The sequence below is a fragment of the Sceloporus undulatus genome, chromosome 6 (assembly GCF_019175285.1).
Source record: "Sceloporus undulatus isolate JIND9_A2432 ecotype Alabama chromosome 6, SceUnd_v1.1, whole genome shotgun sequence".
In the NCBI taxonomy this organism is placed as follows: Eukaryota; Metazoa; Chordata; class Lepidosauria; order Squamata; family Phrynosomatidae; genus Sceloporus; species Sceloporus undulatus.
In genome coordinates this window covers 80,551,634-80,568,421 of record NC_056527.1, presented here as the reverse complement: position 1 = coordinate 80,568,421, position 16,788 = coordinate 80,551,634, and the positions used below count along the sequence as shown (strand labels likewise).

The 16,788-nt window shown below is 39.7% G+C and overlaps 2 protein-coding genes across 6 annotated transcripts in view; one reads left to right on the top strand and one right to left on the bottom strand.

Annotated features, from left to right (window-relative positions):
* The window catches only part of MAP3K3 (mitogen-activated protein kinase kinase kinase 3), a 47,842-nt gene extending 39,915 nt beyond the window's left edge, over nt 1–7,927 (top strand). For both annotated transcript variants that reach the window (XM_042473125.1, XM_042473124.1), the window contains exons 14-17: nt 1,387–1,518; nt 1,636–1,765; nt 4,411–4,588; nt 5,654–7,927. In XM_042473125.1, coding sequence (XP_042329059.1) covers nt 1,387–1,518; nt 1,636–1,765; nt 4,411–4,588; nt 5,654–5,882 — 669 coding nt within the window. In that variant the 3' untranslated portion in view covers nt 5,883–7,927. The remainder of the gene's footprint in view (nt 1–1,386; nt 1,519–1,635; nt 1,766–4,410; nt 4,589–5,653) is intronic.
* Nucleotides 7,928–12,531: 4,604 nt separating this feature from the next.
* Nucleotides 12,532–16,788, bottom strand: part of LIMD2 (LIM domain containing 2) — a 25,308-nt gene continuing 21,051 nt past the window's right edge. For all 4 annotated transcript variants that reach the window (XM_042473120.1, XM_042473123.1, XM_042473122.1 and 1 more), the window contains exons 4-5: nt 14,866–15,005; nt 12,532–14,024 (exon numbers count right to left, since the gene is read on the bottom strand). In XM_042473120.1, coding sequence (XP_042329054.1) covers nt 13,865–14,024; nt 14,866–15,005 — 300 coding nt within the window. In that variant the 3' untranslated portion in view covers nt 12,532–13,864. The remainder of the gene's footprint in view (nt 14,025–14,865; nt 15,006–16,788) is intronic.

The following is a 16,788-nucleotide window of genomic DNA, read 5'->3' as shown; positions in this document are numbered from 1 at the left end:
TTACAAAGGACCTAAAAATACAATCAAATATATAAAATGTAAGTAAAATACCATATACAGTGGTACCTCGGGATACGAAATACCCAGGTTACGAAATTTTCGGGATACGAAAAAATCCCATAGGAAAACATTGTTCCGGGTTACGAATGTTTTTTCGGGTTACGAAAAAACTTTTGGTGCTTTTTTACAAAGGACCTAAAAATACAATCAAATATATAAAATGTAAGTAAAATACCATATAAATACTTTATGAATACAGTACCATATAAGTACAATACCCAAAAGTAAAACAGAGTTATAAAACTGATTATAAAAAAAATATATTTTTCATTTCATTTTTCATAAGCAAATTTGTGGATCCTCGGGGTGTACTAGGGTGTCACTATCTGTTGTAAAGACGCTATTTTATTACCGTATATACTCACCTATAACTCTAAATACAGTATGCTCAAAAATTGACTTCCAAATCCCAGGTTGACTTATTTATGGGTCAGTATGATAATATAATACCAGATCTTTGAGATTTCCCCATGTGGTGGGAAGATAGTTTCTTTTTCTCTTGAGCCAAGCAGAAAGAGTCCTCAGTGATTAATTGCTGTTAGATTAATTGCTGTGCTGGCCCTTGCTGTCTGGGTAAAGGCTGAAACCAAAGTTGAAACAAATGCTGAAGCAAAAAGCCTCAATTAGAGTCTCTCGCAGTATGCACGCATATACACGCTGAAGGAGTCTCCAGATTTTACCTTCAATTTATCCAAAATCCATAATTTTGGCCCCAAAACCTGCCCTCGACTTATACATGAGGTCAACTTATAATTAAGTATATATGCTATATAGTATCAGTCATATTTTGTAGGCTGTTATGATGATAGACATTGAGGCTGCCATCTTTATGATCCATTCATTTGTTAGATAAATTGATTAATAAGCACCCTTTATTGACTGAAGAGTAGCCTCCAAAGGATCAGGCACAGTTTGTTTTTTGTCTGTCACCATCATAAAAGAAGTATTCTCTCTTCTCACTCTTTGGCTTGTTCTTGATTTGTTTTTCAGGTTTGTTAGTAGAAAAGCAAGCCAGAGGAGAGTAGCTCTTTGTGTTTGCATTACATAGTAAAACAAATCTCAGAACATGGCTACATGTTTGTTTAGCTTCTCTCACTGTAAGCAGGAACGATGAAATCACAGATCTCTGGTTTAATGTTTTGTGCAAATTTGCCAGAGACAATCATAGTGTGTAGACTTGTTCAGCCACTTTAGTTTAACGAAATGGGACCATTCTTGCTGAACCAACTATGTTTTTCTTGCTTTCCCTGAAGCGTGCTATTTGTGCAAATGCCAGCTTGCTCTTTCTTTGCAAGGTAGATTAAATGACTTTCTCCATGGTTGCAGGAAGTGAGTGCTTTAGAGTGTGAGATTCAGCTGCTGAAGAACCTTCAACATGAGCGCATTGTCCAGTATTATGGATGCTTGAGGGACCGAGCAGAGAAGACCCTCAGCATTTTCATGGAGTACATGCCAGGGGTAAGAGTTGATTTGGTCCTCTAGAAAGCAATAATTATCTGCTTCTGACTACAGTGGGCTGCATCAATTTTTTCCCTGAAGTACTCTTCAATACCTTTTCCTGATTTTCATGTGAAGGGTTCTGTCAAAGACCAGCTGAAGGCTTATGGTGCACTGACAGAGAATGTGACCCGGAAGTACACTCGTCAGATTTTGGAAGGAGTCTGTTATCTTCACAGCAACATGATTGTACACAGGGATATAAAGGGTAAGAGACACCAGTGGAGGAAAGAGATTTTGTACATGCCAGTTTGTTTGCAATTGTCCTGCTCTGAGACCTGTGTTCCTTCATGCCCAAAATCTCAAAAGGAGGTAAATGCTTACAGGAGGATATTTATTAGAGTGCATCCAGAATCAAGACTCTTTTGGACTTGCTGCATAGCTTAGTATTATAATTTTGTCCCTTGCCATTCCAACAGCTATCTACTCAATAACTTTCTCATCTTGGAAATACTACCCATAATTTTTTGCTGTTGGCCCACCTACACCACAACGATACACACCTGCTATTGTGCTAAAAAGCATGAACTGGAAAAAAACAGGATCAGGAGCCAATTGAAAAATTATTTTCTCTCAGACTTGATTGACGTCTCTCACAGTTGCGTTTTTTTTTAAAGAAGTTGAGCGGACAGTTGTCTACATTTTCTTAATATAATTAATGTGTTGAGTGAGCCATGGATTGTGGTTTGGCCTCTGCTACTTTTTAATGATAAGTATCAAGCTTTGTGAAAAATTGTTTTATTAGATGCATCCTTAAAAAGAGAAAACTTTGTCCATCTGTAGAGTTCAAAAATGTAAATAGTGTCAGGAGCTGTTCCACTTCACAGTCCCCAGAAAAGAAATCTGATCAAAGACAGCAAGCAGATGGGAAAGCAAATTTATTCCTTCCATGCTTTGGTTTTCATTGTTCTGTCATTGTTAATTGCCATCAAGTTAGCTTATAGAGAGCCTATGAATGAGAGAGCTTCAAGACACTTATTAACAGCCCTGTTCAGGTCCTGCAAAACTCAGTGCTATGGATTCCTTGGTGGAGTCTATGCATCTGTAATGCAGTTTTCCTCTTTTCCTACTGCTTTCCACTTTCCCAATATTGTCAACTTTTCTAATGAGTCATGTTGTCTCATAATATGTCCAAAGTACAAAAGCCCAGTTTAGCCATTTTGGCTTCTAGGGAGAATTCAAGTTTGATTTGTTCTCAGGCCCAATTACTTGCTTTTTTGGCAGTCCAGGATCCCTGCAGAGCTCTCCTCCAGCAACACATTTCAGATGAGTTGATTCTTTTTCCGTCAGCTTTCTTCAGTGTCCAGCTTTTATAACTATAAATAGAAATTGTAAATACGATGACACAGATAATCCTGAGTTCGGTATTTGTTTATCTTTACACTTGAGGTTCTTGTCTCATTCCTTCATAGCTGCCTTTCCAAGTCTTCTGATTTCTTAACTGCAGTGCCCATGCTATACCTATGACTGAGCCAAGGTTTAAAAAAATCTTAAACTATTTCAATGTTGTCATCATGCACTTTAAAGCTGTATACTGTAAATAATCTTTGGTCATTATTATTTTTTTCTTACTGTTCTATACTATAGTATAATATACAATCAGCCCTCCGTTTTGCGGGGGATCCGTTCTGGACCTCCCCCCATGAAAATGAAAACTTGCAAATATTAAAGTCCCGTCAGCTTGAATGGGTAGCAAATCAAGTATTTTAAGACTGTCTGATGGCAAAGGAAACCAATTTATCCCAGTGGCCCTCAAGTTTTTCAGTGCTAAGATTGCATCTAAACTGTTAAACTCTACAGCCATCTGGATCAAAGCTGCCAACTTTGAACTTGATAGCTTTGGCTCAGAGTATTTATTTTCAAATTAGGTACAGGTTTGGTGGGTCACCTTTCCTTGGATAACTATACTAGTAGGTGGTCTAAGTATGTTGGCCTTTCTGCATCTTTGTTTCTAAATCTGCATTTAGATTAAAGTGATAGAATGATAAAGTGAAGTCTTGCCTGATTTCCTTATCAATTGGAAACCATTCTGTTTCTTCATATTCAATCCTAACTTGGGTGTGAATATAGATTACACATCAGGATAATAAAATGCTGTAGGGCACACATTTCTTTTACAATTCATAGTTTTTCATAGGTGTTGTCATAATCTATAATACATAAGTTTAATTTTCTTCTGAAATTCTTAGGCACACTCCATTATCCATTGTGTCTTTGCAATATTATCCCTATTACTTCTTTCTTTTCTGAATCCAGATTGCATATCTAGCATTTCTCATTCCATATATGGTAAAATATTTGTTGTAAATTTTTGACCATCACTTTGCTTGAATAGAGAGTAATCCAGTGGGCCATTGGTTACCACAGTCCCTGGTATCTCCTTTCTTGGAGATTGAAATATATAATGAGCATTTCCAATGTGTGGACCACTGTTTTATTTTCTGTATTCATTGGCAGAGTTTAGCTAAAATTTGAATTGATATTTTTTCTGTAGCTTGAATAGTTTTATTTACCTGTTTCTTTATCTGAAACCATATGTTGGATTATCTTCCTTCAACATGTGCCTTCTCGGTCTTCCATATTTGACTCATGTGCTACATGCCTTCTGGTAGCGCTGAGTGGTTTACTATACAGTAGCAGTAAAATTGCTAAATACACATTCATCCTGGCGTTAGTTTCTTTCATCCCTAGTCTGTCTTCTTTTTTCTGCACTTACGTAAAAGCCTCTAATATACTTCAAGGATCTCTATGCGACCCTGTTTATTTCAAACTGGATGAAAACCACAGATTGTATATCTGGATTTTGAATTGTGCACTGCTTTTGCTCTTGTTTTCTCCCTTTCTGGAACTCAGGAGCGAATATTCTCCGTGACTCTGCTGGTAACGTGAAGCTTGGGGACTTTGGGGCCAGCAAACGGCTACAGACAATCTGCATGTCTGGGACTGGCATCCGTTCAGTCACAGGCACACCCTATTGGATGAGTCCAGAAGTAATCAGTGGAGAAGGTTATGGAAGAAAGGCCGACGTCTGGTAAGAAGCTTTCTGTTGCAGTGTTGGCACTTTGGGCTCCATAAATATTTAAGCTTAAGAGGCAGTTTACAGGTCCAAACTTCCATAGCTTACCACACGGTTGACCCTCCAGCTGTTGGACTGCAACTTTCATCAGGCTGAGCTAGCGTAACTAGTGATGAAGAATAATGGGAGTTACATTCCAGCAACATCTGAATGTCCATCAGTCCCTTGCCACTGTTTTTAAGAATAAAGTATGAAGCTTCTGCATATTTCCCCCTGTCCTCATGATCAGCTCTCTCTACATCAGTGGTTTCCAAACTTTAGTCCTCCAGGGGTTTAGGACTTATGCTCCCGGAAACCCCAGCCAGCTTGGCCAACAGTCAGGAATTCTGGGAGGTGAAGTCCAAAAGACCTGGAAGGCCAGAGTTTGGGAACCAGTACTCTATGTGATTTAGACTATGATACATGTTTTATACTTCTGCATATTTAAGGGTTCACCTGGGTATGATGATGATGATGGTGATAAGAGTTGCCATGGCTTTTGAGTAACTACTAGACAGAAGTCTGATGCATTTTTTTAGATGGAGCATATTCTGTGCTCCAGCTGTAGAGTTCTGTTTGTCTCCCTCCCACCTTCAGTGTGGCTCATGAAAGGGATGCTGTCATCGGTTGTGCACCACCTCCATGGGAACTCTTCCCCTGGTATCTGACCTGTCTTTACTAGATGGTGAAATCTGTGGGCTGCTTTGTTAATGGGAAGTGGGTGATATACATTGTTTTATTATTACATGCTAAATTTCACAGAGAAACGGGATTCATGTTCCATACCTATTCAGTATATGATTTGAGCAGTAGATGGGGGCCAAGTGTATTTTATTATATTTTTTATTTAGGGGGTTGTCCTGTGGTTCAAGGGGATATCCAAGTTGTTCAGATGATAGAAGTAAACCTCACACATCTAGGTATTTTTGCTAAAATTACAACATTTCCTCTCTCATATTACTAAAGTATTGTTAAGCTTCTCTGGCTTCTTTTAAAAAAATAGATTCATGGTGGTATAAGCTTTTTTCTGTGCATTTCTAGGAGCCTTGCCTGTACTGTTGTGGAGATGTTAACAGAGAAACCGCCTTGGGCCGAGTATGAAGCCATGGCAGCGATTTTCAAGATTGCCACACAGCCAACAAATCCCCAGCTGCCTTCTCACATATCAGAAACATGCCGAGATTTCCTCAGACGAATCTTTGTGGAAGCCAAGCAAAGACCTTCAGCTGAAGAGCTGCTCCAGCATCCCTTTGCAGAGCTCCCATACTGAATCTTCTCCCTCCCACTGCAAACAGCACTTCTCCCTGACATTTGACACTCAACCTTCTGAAGAGGCTGAGCAGCAGCAATAGCAAAGTGTCAGTCCCAAAGGCCTAAAAAAGCATGGTGTGAGAAGAAAGCAAGGATGTCAGTTGCTTTTAGGTTGATACCTTTCAGCTATTCTACATCTACATCCCTGCCTTTGTTGGGATGCAGACATGACGCCATGATGTGCCTCCATATGCTGGAAGAAGTCTGGGGGCCATTTTATTTGAATGTAGCTCTGTGCCAAAAGCTGGACCAAAGTGGAAGATGAGGATTTATCATTTGTGGTAACAGCTAAGATCCAAAACTTTGTGTGCTGGGATCATGCTTTTATTCTGTTTCACAACTCCCAGGACCTTACCAAGTCATGTGCCACAGAAAACATGCACTTCAATATTATATATAATAATAATTATATATTTTTCTTAAGTATTCAGCATCTGAAAGTTTTCAGAAAATATTGATTTAGAAAAACATGTGAATAGTATTGTTTTATAATGGTGAACTGAAGAGCTGGGGGCAAGGTGTTTTGTTCCTTCATTCTGTTTCTTTTTCTTTACCTTTATCTATTTCTTATCCAAATGTCTGGATGATGAAATAGGGGTTCCAATGGAACACAAACACAGTGGAGCCAAAGCAGTGAAGGCTTCCTGCATGAAACAAGGGAATCAAACTTTCTTTTTCATTACTGGGCTGTTCGAGGTGCAATTCAGGAGTGTGCATTCTGTGCCTATGCAATAACTGTGTGCTAACACAGGATTTAGTTATCTGGCACAAAACTCAGCATCCTGGGACTCAATACTTTTAACTTTTTTATTTATTTTTTTAAAAATTAAAAGCAAGTTTCTAATCTTTATAGCTATAGAGAAACTATAAATGCTGAAAATATGGAAGGTGCCTTGTGACTTCCCAGAAGCCACAAGATACCGAGGAGTTGCTGGTTGGGGCAGATGTTCAGTGTTCCTTCCAGGAATAGCAAAAAGCCAAATGATCAAACTCAAGGATATATATGAAATGTTACTTTATTAGCATAATTTATTCTGATCATAGAACTTGCCATTTTATGGGTTATTTTAGCACATGCACTCAAATGATGGGAATGAATGTGAAAAACGCCTGGCATTCATGTGTTTCCCCATGCATAGCTGTTGTTGGCAGCTGAGGAAAGCACTCTGCATTGGAGAACCACCACTGCAGCCATCCCATGAAATATCCCGACTTGCATCCCTGTAAGGCAATGAACTCGCCTTTACCTCCATTTAATTGCTTCTTCCATCCTTCTGCAGAAGAGCCACTAGTGCCATAATTAATTTTTTTGCCAGCACTCCTAAGCAAATAGGATTTCATTGTTGCCAAGATTTATTTCAGGGAAGGGCAAAAAGCTGAGCTGAGAGGACTTCTGTATTCCATGTTGAGCAGAGTCATATTTAGGCATCTGTTAGAGTTCTTTGTTTTGCCCATCTGCAATCACTAATATTGAATTTTCAGAATACACTTGAATGAAATCATTTTTTTTCAGTGGAACTTTTGTGATGCAAGCAGGACAGGGAATTTGAACATATAAGCAAAAAATTATGACTATATTTAAAGAGTAAGATCTGCTAGTTTCAAATGCTGAATTAATTCTTGATCAGGAATCTTGGTATTGTTTTCTGAGGAGCACCTGAATAATGTAATTTGGTGCAATCTGGAAATTGTCTCCAGTCTGACTCCACTCTTTCAGGCTTTGAGCTGCTAATACAAATAGCCTTGTTTGTCCTTTAAAGTTTGGACTTAATATGTTCACACAGGGCCACGATAAGAAAAAAGTTGCCATCCTTTATGGAACTCATGTATATTCCAGTTCTGTTTAAAGTTTCAAGCACTCACTTCCTAGGACAGATGAAGGATGTAACCAGTGTGTTATGTTGCAAACAGTATTGCAAATATTAAATTTCTGCTCTCTGCTCTTGGTGCATTTTGGCCACCCATATTCCAACTAAAGTACCTTTAGTTTGACAACACCCTTTCACAAGTAAGTTAGGTTTACTTCTACCTGTCAACATTTTATGAGGGTTGCTTCAGTCACAAGGTGGCAACCTAAACAGCTGCTAATAAGAGCAAGGCTAGGCAGTGGAGAGCCAGTGAGGTGTAGTTGTTTGAGCATTGGACTATGACGCTTACATACCCAGCTATGGAAACCCACTGGGTGACCTAGGGCAAGTCACACTCACTCAGCCTCAAAGGAAGGCAAAGGCAAAGCTCCTCTCAACAAATCTTGCGAGGAAAATTCTATGATAGGTTTACCTTAGGGTCAACCCACGTCAAAAGTGACTTGGAACCTACAGACCAACATAGGCATAGCCCATAGTCCATCAGAAATAGCTTTAAAACAGAATGCAGTTGCAGTGGATAAAACGCAGCAAAGATTAAAGTTCCTCACTTCTGCCCCCAGCCTTGTAGCATGGCAAGGTGTGAAGCCAGGTTTAGTTGGGCTTTGCTTTAAGATAATGCTATTTTGTGGTGGGTTGCACAAAGATCAAAGTAGAATGCCTTGTTCTCAGTTCAGCTGAGCTGAGATCCAAAAAAGCAACAGTTTTTCTTACTTCACATGCCAGTATCCTTTGTATATCTTGAAGACAACTTGAGAGGTTAGAAGGTGTACTGTCCTGAAATATCTCTGCTCTCTTGTAGTATGTTCTGTGATAAAGCAAGTGCCCAACAGCAGAGTTCTTCCCTCCACCTCTATCCAAGAATGTGATAATGTTGGCTTGGCTGCCCATTTGTATGATACACTCCAGTACCTGGACCCAGGCTGCTGATTCAGCATAAGAAATAAGCCAAAGCATTACATGTATGGATGCACTTTTACAAATGTATTTATATCACTATTTGGTAAGCTCTTTACATCATGTAAGCAAATTGTGATGCCTCATACTTTTTTTATTTATATCATAATTTGTCGATTTTTATAGATATGTACAGCAACTGTTATGGGATGGGGAGGGAGGAAATTGAAACCTTTATGAATTTGAAAAAGGGGGAAAGAAGCAGCTGGTTTTGCAAATAATTTCATTATAGTTTTATAGTAAGATGTGTCAAGCCAAAATGCCTCTTTGTTTTCTCACTGGTGTGTTGGGAAGGGAGAGGGAAGATGTGAATTTTGTTTTACAGAAATAAGAAATAATTGCAATATATAACACCAGGGATCCATGTGTGCTTAGAACTATTATTTTATATGCTGTTTCTAGGATGTATTTGTAAAATGCAATTCTAAACTAGTTGCAGAGATCTGCAAGAGAAGGCCATTAGCTGTACAGCAAGTGATCTGTAAATATCAACACATTGTTACTCAAAGCAATATGGAGAAAGAATAATTTGTCCCTTAAAATTACATATAAGCCTCTTGCATATATTTGGATAGGTTTCTTGTATTTAAGTTCTGAATACAAGGAGGACACAGCTTTCTTCATTAGGCTCATTACCTCTCTACATGCAGATAATGTCTCTATCATCAATAGAGACATCTCTCCTTTGCAAAGGTGGCTGTCCTTTGGATACTCATCCCCATTTTCCTCCTTCAAGGCCAGAGCTTACATATAAGGAGACCAACCAGATGGCACTGGAGCGCAGTTCTACTTATGTTAACTCAAAAGTAAGCCACCTTGAGTTCAGTGAAACTGTCTTTCTAATTTTTATTCACTAAAAACGATTGGTGTCTTTCTTTTGTGATGTATATGTCTTGTTCAACTGCTTCCAGTCAGAAAGTCATTTTCTTTCCTACTGGAAAGTCATAGAATCAGAGTTCAAAGAGGGCCATCCACTCCAACCCCCTGCCATGCAGTAACATAGAATCAAAGCACCCCTGAGAGATGGTCATTCAGCCTCTGTTTAAAAACCCCCAAAGGAAACCACCACTCTCTGAGGGAATGCATTCCACTGTCAAATAGCTCTTACTGTCAGGAAGTTCTTCCTAAAGTTGAGGTGGAATCTCCTTTCCTCTACAGTAGTTTGAATCCATTGCTCTGGGTCCTATTCTCTATAGTAGAAAGCAAACTTGTTCCAGCCACAGTGACATCCCTTCAAATATGTATACACGGCTATATATCACCTCTTAATCTTCCCTTCTTCAGGCTAAACATATCCAGCTCCTTAAGTCTCTCCTCATAGAGCATGGTTTCCAGATGCTTCACCTTTTGCCTGTTTGAATTCTGTCATATTCTGCATCCTCACTGCAGAAATAATCCAGTTTGACCCCACTTTAACTGTCATGGCTCAATCCTATGGACTTCTGGGAATTGTAGGTTGGTGTAGTCGCACGATCCTGACAGACAAGGCTACATGTCTCACAAAACTAAAGTTCCCAAAATTCCATAACATGGTGCCATGTCAAAGTGATGTCAAACTGGATTGTTTCTGCAGTGCAGATACAGCCTTAGACTGTTGTGGGCTCCTGAGTCTTCCTTGCAGTTTTTGCTTTCAGTGAACATTACTAGGCTTTATGGGTGTAGGTGGGAGGGAAGACAATTTGCAAGGAGATAATTTGCAAATTTTCTGATGGAATTGTGTGTGAGGAAACAAAGATGATGGTGTTTGGGCTTGGCATGACGATTCTGTACACTCCAGGTTTATCCAGCAGTATTGTGCTAAACTGCAGCATTATATCCTCATTATTGTAGGATGCCATGTTAATGTCTAAAGGAGCTCTTTGCTTTGAAGAAAGCTACTATGGCCAAACAATGTCTGCATGTGACTCTGGCTGAATATTACAATTTGATGTTGTGTTTTACAGCCCAACCTTAAGCCGATAGAAAGAAATGTCACTGTCTTCAACAGGGTTTATGTTTATGTGGATCACCCCGTACATGTGGATCACAACCAGTATGATTCTGTAATTTCCACACAAAAGCAGTATATAACTGAACTGGGGGAACCTATCACCCAATTGATGTTGGGCTGTGGTCATCCTTAGCCAAAATAGCCAATGGTAATTGTTGGAAATGTGGTTCGGCAGCATCTAGTGGACCACATGTCCTGGTCTACAAAGTCATGGAGAATATGAAGTAAAACCCACAGAATCTTTAAATGTCCTGTAGTAGAGTAAGCTTTTTTTAAAGATTCATAATGAAGAGATAATTCCCTAGAACATTTTCAAAGTGCATCATGTGAACCTCATTTGTCAGCAGATCTGGGCAGTCTGCAATCCTAATGAACCTGAAGTGTACAGAAGAACTTGAACCACTTGTGTCTTTCTAATTTTTATAAATACCTATGCTGACCAGGGCTTGCAGTGCAAAGCCAGGCCAATGTATAACTTTTATTTACAATAAAATATCATTTTCAGTTATTGTTGTTTATAAGATTTTCTGGTACTGTCAGTGGATGCTTGAGTGTTCAGCTGCATCTTGGAAAACTCACGTTGTATCTGCTGCATGAACTTACTACAGTACTGAGATCTGTCCACCATACCTCTTTCCAGAATTTCCTACCTTTAGCATGAATTTCCTACCTATGCTATTCCTACTCTGTGAAGTGGAAAGGATAAGAATCCAAATGTCCCAATCTTAGAAGAGCAGCTAGGATGTCTGTCACCTTCTAGAGACAAACTGGATTATCCTGCCTGAAACTCTTGTGAGCAACATCCTGTTTCCTCAGATGTTACCTTTGGAAGTCCATGAAGCTGGAAGGTGGAACTTCCTATAGTCCAAGCATGTGAGATATTCTAACTGATGCTCACACCTGCTCTTGCTGCACACTTTAGAATAACACCTAAAGTCTTAGCCTGTCATTGACGTGTTTTTTCTCCCCATTATTATTATTATTAATCATTAATCTTTATTTATCCTCCAAATCTTCTTTTAGAGCTGCTAAGAAGTATGTCTACAGTACAGGGGTGGGCAACTCCAAGGATCAGTAAATGCATCCCTCCTCTCATGGGACCCTGGAGAACCACAGCCCCATGCCACCATCCCTATTTCTTTTTTTAAAAAAATGCATTTTTGGCCAATAAAATAGACGGTGTCTAGACAACTGTTGGCTATTTCAGGCCATTTTCATCTGGAGTTTGGTTTAGGCCCACAGGCATGTTTTTTCCCCAGTCAGATTCACTAGATGGTGACTTTATCTAAAATAGGGATGGGGCACAAAAATGGTCTTGGAGGCTGTGTGCAGAGTCATACTTTGCCTATTCCTGCTGTAGTGAATTGCCTCCATATTGCTGTTGGCACAATAGGGAAAATTGACCTTTGATTTGTTACATATATAAAATTTTGATTTTAAATTAACTAGCTGTGTTTCAACACTACACAAAATACAGCCCTCTAATTGCCATGGTTCTATCCTATGGAATCTTGAGAATCATATTTTCATGATGTATTTAGAATTCACTGCCAGAGAGCTCTGGTTCCTCACTAAATTACAAATTCGAAAAGTCTAGGAGGGAGCCATGGCAGTTAAAGTGAGATCAAAGTGGTATTATTCTGCAGTATCAATACATACTATGTTGGCTGTGCTGTTCTTTTAATGAAGTCACATTAGTATGTCATGCGTTGTAGGAAATCTTTTCAAATATCAGAGGTCAAATTGTAAATTTCACCTCCTTTGTCAAGCCCTTTCATAAAATGACATGAAGCAGGAAAGATTCAGAAAACTTATATTACAAAAATAAAAGAGCAGACAGCGCAACTCTGGACACAACACCACGAGTTTGTGCTTCAGCTTACCACATACCACCAAAAAAGGCAAATATAAAAGGTAGACAATGAATGTTTCCCCAAGATTTAAGGCTGAATGGATTGAACAGAGCTGATGAAAACCAGGGTACAAAAGTTTGGAATCTCATTTCGTGAACAAACACATCAGGTGTTTTTGTGTCCCAACTGGACTGGCGTGCATATTTCAGTTGTAACACACACAGCCCACATTCCCTCTTGTCCAGGAGTGTTCTTTACCTTTAACCATAACAGGGAATTCACACAACACAGCAAAAAGTTTTATGATTCCATTTTAACTGCAATGGCAAAATCCTTTGAAAGACTAGGATTTGTAATTTGATTAGAGGCACCATTAGCGCAATCTGGCTGAGAATTCTAAATTCCCATTCCTAAACAGCAAATCCTGGAATTTCATAGGATGTGATCATGGCAGTGAAAGTGGTATCAAAGCACTATAATTGTGTGGCGTGAAAGGATCCCAGGAGAAACAATGTAACATTGGACCCTCTAAAGAAACATGTTCTTATCCCACACTTGATTAAAATGCCCAAACCAGAGTTTGTGCATTTTGCGTGATCTCTGATACAGAAGTGTATCATCTCTTCTATAAGAAAAAAGATGTAGGCTAATGTTGGGGTATTTGAGATTAAAGGACCAAATTAATGATTAAAAATTCACTGTTTCCTGCCCCAAAGCCTGTTGGAAAGACTTCCTTGGCCTAAGGTTTAAGGATATAGATAATAAGTACCTTGGCATTTTCCCCGATCGAGGCTATTCTGTGGGAACTTTGTGTGAGTTGTTGAGAGGATATGCAAGTGGAGAATAGGATGCTTATACATTTTGTGATTCACATGACAAAGCATAATAAGGATGGATTTTGGATCAGCAAGTTGTACCAGAGGTTGAATCACAGTTGTTGGTAGTCTGTCCAAAAAGGGTAGATATAACAGTCCCAGTATATTTCTTGCATCACAGTATGCCCTGTGCCCCAACCAGGGCAGCAGTTTTGTACTCTTGTAAGAGTTGCACAAGATCTCTATTCCCAGCACCATGTGGGCTGCTTCCAGGGTTCTTCAATCTTCTCAAAGCCCAGATAAACAAGCAAAAGAAAACCATGAAAACCAAGAAAAACCATCCTCTATTCCTGCTTTGTCTTGCCTGCTCCCAGCAACCCCTGCAAGGACCATGACTTTTCCATCAGCTCAGTTCATCCCCATACCAAAGCTCTCAATGTGGAGAAATAGGGGCCCATGGGTCATGCTGTATCGGTCCCGTTCTCCACCTCTTTCTGCAGCCAGAGCTGCTTGTGCTGCTTGCGGCCAAAGCCCTCATCATAGTTGCCTTTGCTCTTGAACAGTTGTTGGAAGTGTGGTTTGCAGTAGAATTCCCCATGGAGAGCTGCATAACTACCCAAGCTGAAAGGAAGGAAGAGACAGTTTAAGATCCACTAGGATCTGAAGACATACAGTTTTCCCTACGTGTGGAGGACAGCTACTATAGCAAGCTGGTGGCTAAGCTAGGAAAAGAAAGACCCCCTGTTTGTATCACTTCAGCTGTCAGTATGACTGAAGAGATTAAATCTTTCCCCATCTGACCTGTGATCATGCTTTGAAGCAGCTGCCACTAATAAAAGGATATTTCCCCTATATCAGTTGAGATCTCAGTTACCATCATTCTCCTCTGTCTGTGGGAGGTGCTGGCAAAAGAACTTACAAATTTTACGTTCTTGGAATACAGCTCCCAGAATCTGCCATCAGCCCTGCCATGGGGGGGGGGGGGTTGTTTGAGTTTATAAAGGGTAACAGTAAAGGTTTCCCCTTTGACAAGGTTGCCAAGTCATGCTCAACTGTAGAGGGCAGTGCTCATCTCTGTTACTAAGCCAAGGGAGCCAGTGTTGTTGAAAATGTGGTCATGTGGACAGTATGACTGAATGGAACGCTGTTACCTTCCCACCAGTGATATACATAGGTATAGGCTGTGAAAATCTACAGCACTATATAAATAAAGTATAATAATAATAAGGTCAGAATTATGAACTATCTAGGGTAGGGTGGCTAAAGCATAGCCCCCAGATGTGGCTGGACTATACAGTTCCCATCCACTCTAGCCAAACATAGCCAATGTTGAAAAATTTGGAGTTGCTGCCCAGTAACTTCAAGGGGGTCATCCTTTGTCCATCCCTGACCTGGGGAAATGGCCTGACTTCTCATATCCCCTGCACTGAGTCGAAAGCTCTGCTTCCCCTGCTTCTCTCACCTTAGCTTGGTGCGGCAGTGCTTGCAGCAAAAGCAGGAATTGTGGAAGACAAATTTATCAGCCACCAGGCGCTCCATGGGGTAGACAGTTTTCTGGCAGGCACTGCAGGTCTCCTTCACTTGGGCTTTCAAGCTGAATGACTGAGGGCAAGCAAAAGGCAACACATGTGAACGTAGGGAAACAACAGGATAATATACCCAACAGTATATACTCCTGGCATATAGACAGTACACAAGCTTCTCTTAAAACACAATTAAATCCTTCATCTGCCACTGTCATGGAACAGCAGAGATGAGGGAAACTTAAAGATGGAATCAGTGGCTTAATTTTATCACGACAGGGGTGGGTGTTTTTAAAACCAAAGTGAGGAAATACATCCTGGAAAGCCTGGTATTTTCTTGCTTTATTCAGGTACTTTAGTGGCAGCCCACAGCATACCCTCCCAAATGTAAAATAGTGGGATATAAAGTATAGAGAGAGAGACAGCAAATGTAGTAGTTTGAGCTTTAGACTACAATTCTGAAAACCAGAGTTTAAATCTGCATTTGTCCATGGAACTCCACTGGGTGACTTTGGGCAAGGCACACTCTCTCATCTTCAGAGACAGGCAAAGACAAACCTCCTCTGAACAAAGCTTGCCAAGAAAACCCTGTGATAGGGTTGCCATAAATTGGAAACAACTTGAAGACGCACAATAACAACAATAAAGTACAGGCTTTGGGAAGCAAAAACAGCCCAGCTAATGGAGGGGGAGTTGTCTGCAAAAACCTGGAAGTTAGACAACACATATGCAATCACTGCTTTACACATATGTGCACACACAGAGAGACCTTTTCCTCCCCGATAATGTCTGGATTACAAGGGGTAAATTATAATCCAAGGGTTGATTCATAATAATATATGAATACACACCAAGAGGCAAATGTAGGGTGTGGAGAAAGTATTTTGAAAAAAGCTCATACAGATCATGGCATTTAAGGTTATTCTTTTCATTCTATTTTGTCAATATAGTGCTACAATTTTTAATCATTTATTTATTTATTTATTTAGGGAATGAAATGGAAGCTCAAGCTACATCTAAAGTGGAGTATCATTTGTGTTTTTAATGCTAAGGTAAACTGTGATGGCCTGTGACAGTGAAAAAGCTACCCTACCTGGGGTCAAACAGCTTTCTTGGGTACCGTGTATTATTTTCACTGGGGCTATAGAACAGAAAGAGGGGTCAATGATTTTCACTGCATCACCTCTCTCTTCCCTGTCCAGCATTCTTCCAATCCTGATCTCTGCCTGAAGCTGGATTTTTTTACCAAATTTCCAAGAAATAATATGGAAAGCATTTATGTTGTTCATATTTTGTCTACCCTGGCCCTCGAAGAGGGCAATTGCTATCTTAAAAAGCAGTAGAGGGCATCTTCTTTTTCCATGACTCCTCTAGCCCCAAGCTGAGTTTGAAAAAGAAAATCAAGGAAAGATGTTGGCAGAACTTGCAGAATGTGCGCCTAGAATGGAATGATTTTCCTGTGGCTGCTGTCACATTCACATGACATCTGTTCTTTGAAGATGCATACACAAAATTATACAAACAACAGGATATAGGAATATGACCTAAAGGTATACAGCTATTTACTTTGAAGAACTATAAAAAGATGTAAAAGCTTTAAAGATTGGACCTAGTCAGCATGTAGGGTAAGAAGAGTAAAGGAATTTATGTACGGTAAAATGCATTAGAAATTCTAAAGAATAATGAAATAATCAATAACAGGGTTGCTTTCCTGCTCTGATGCTTGATCAAAAGGATTTGAATTGATCCAACACATTCCAAGAATGCTGAATCTGATAAAAACTTATGTCAGCAAAGGACTAATGCTCAGGCAAAAAGAGATCATATGAGCCAAATGGCCTATACTGAGGTGGGGGGAAATA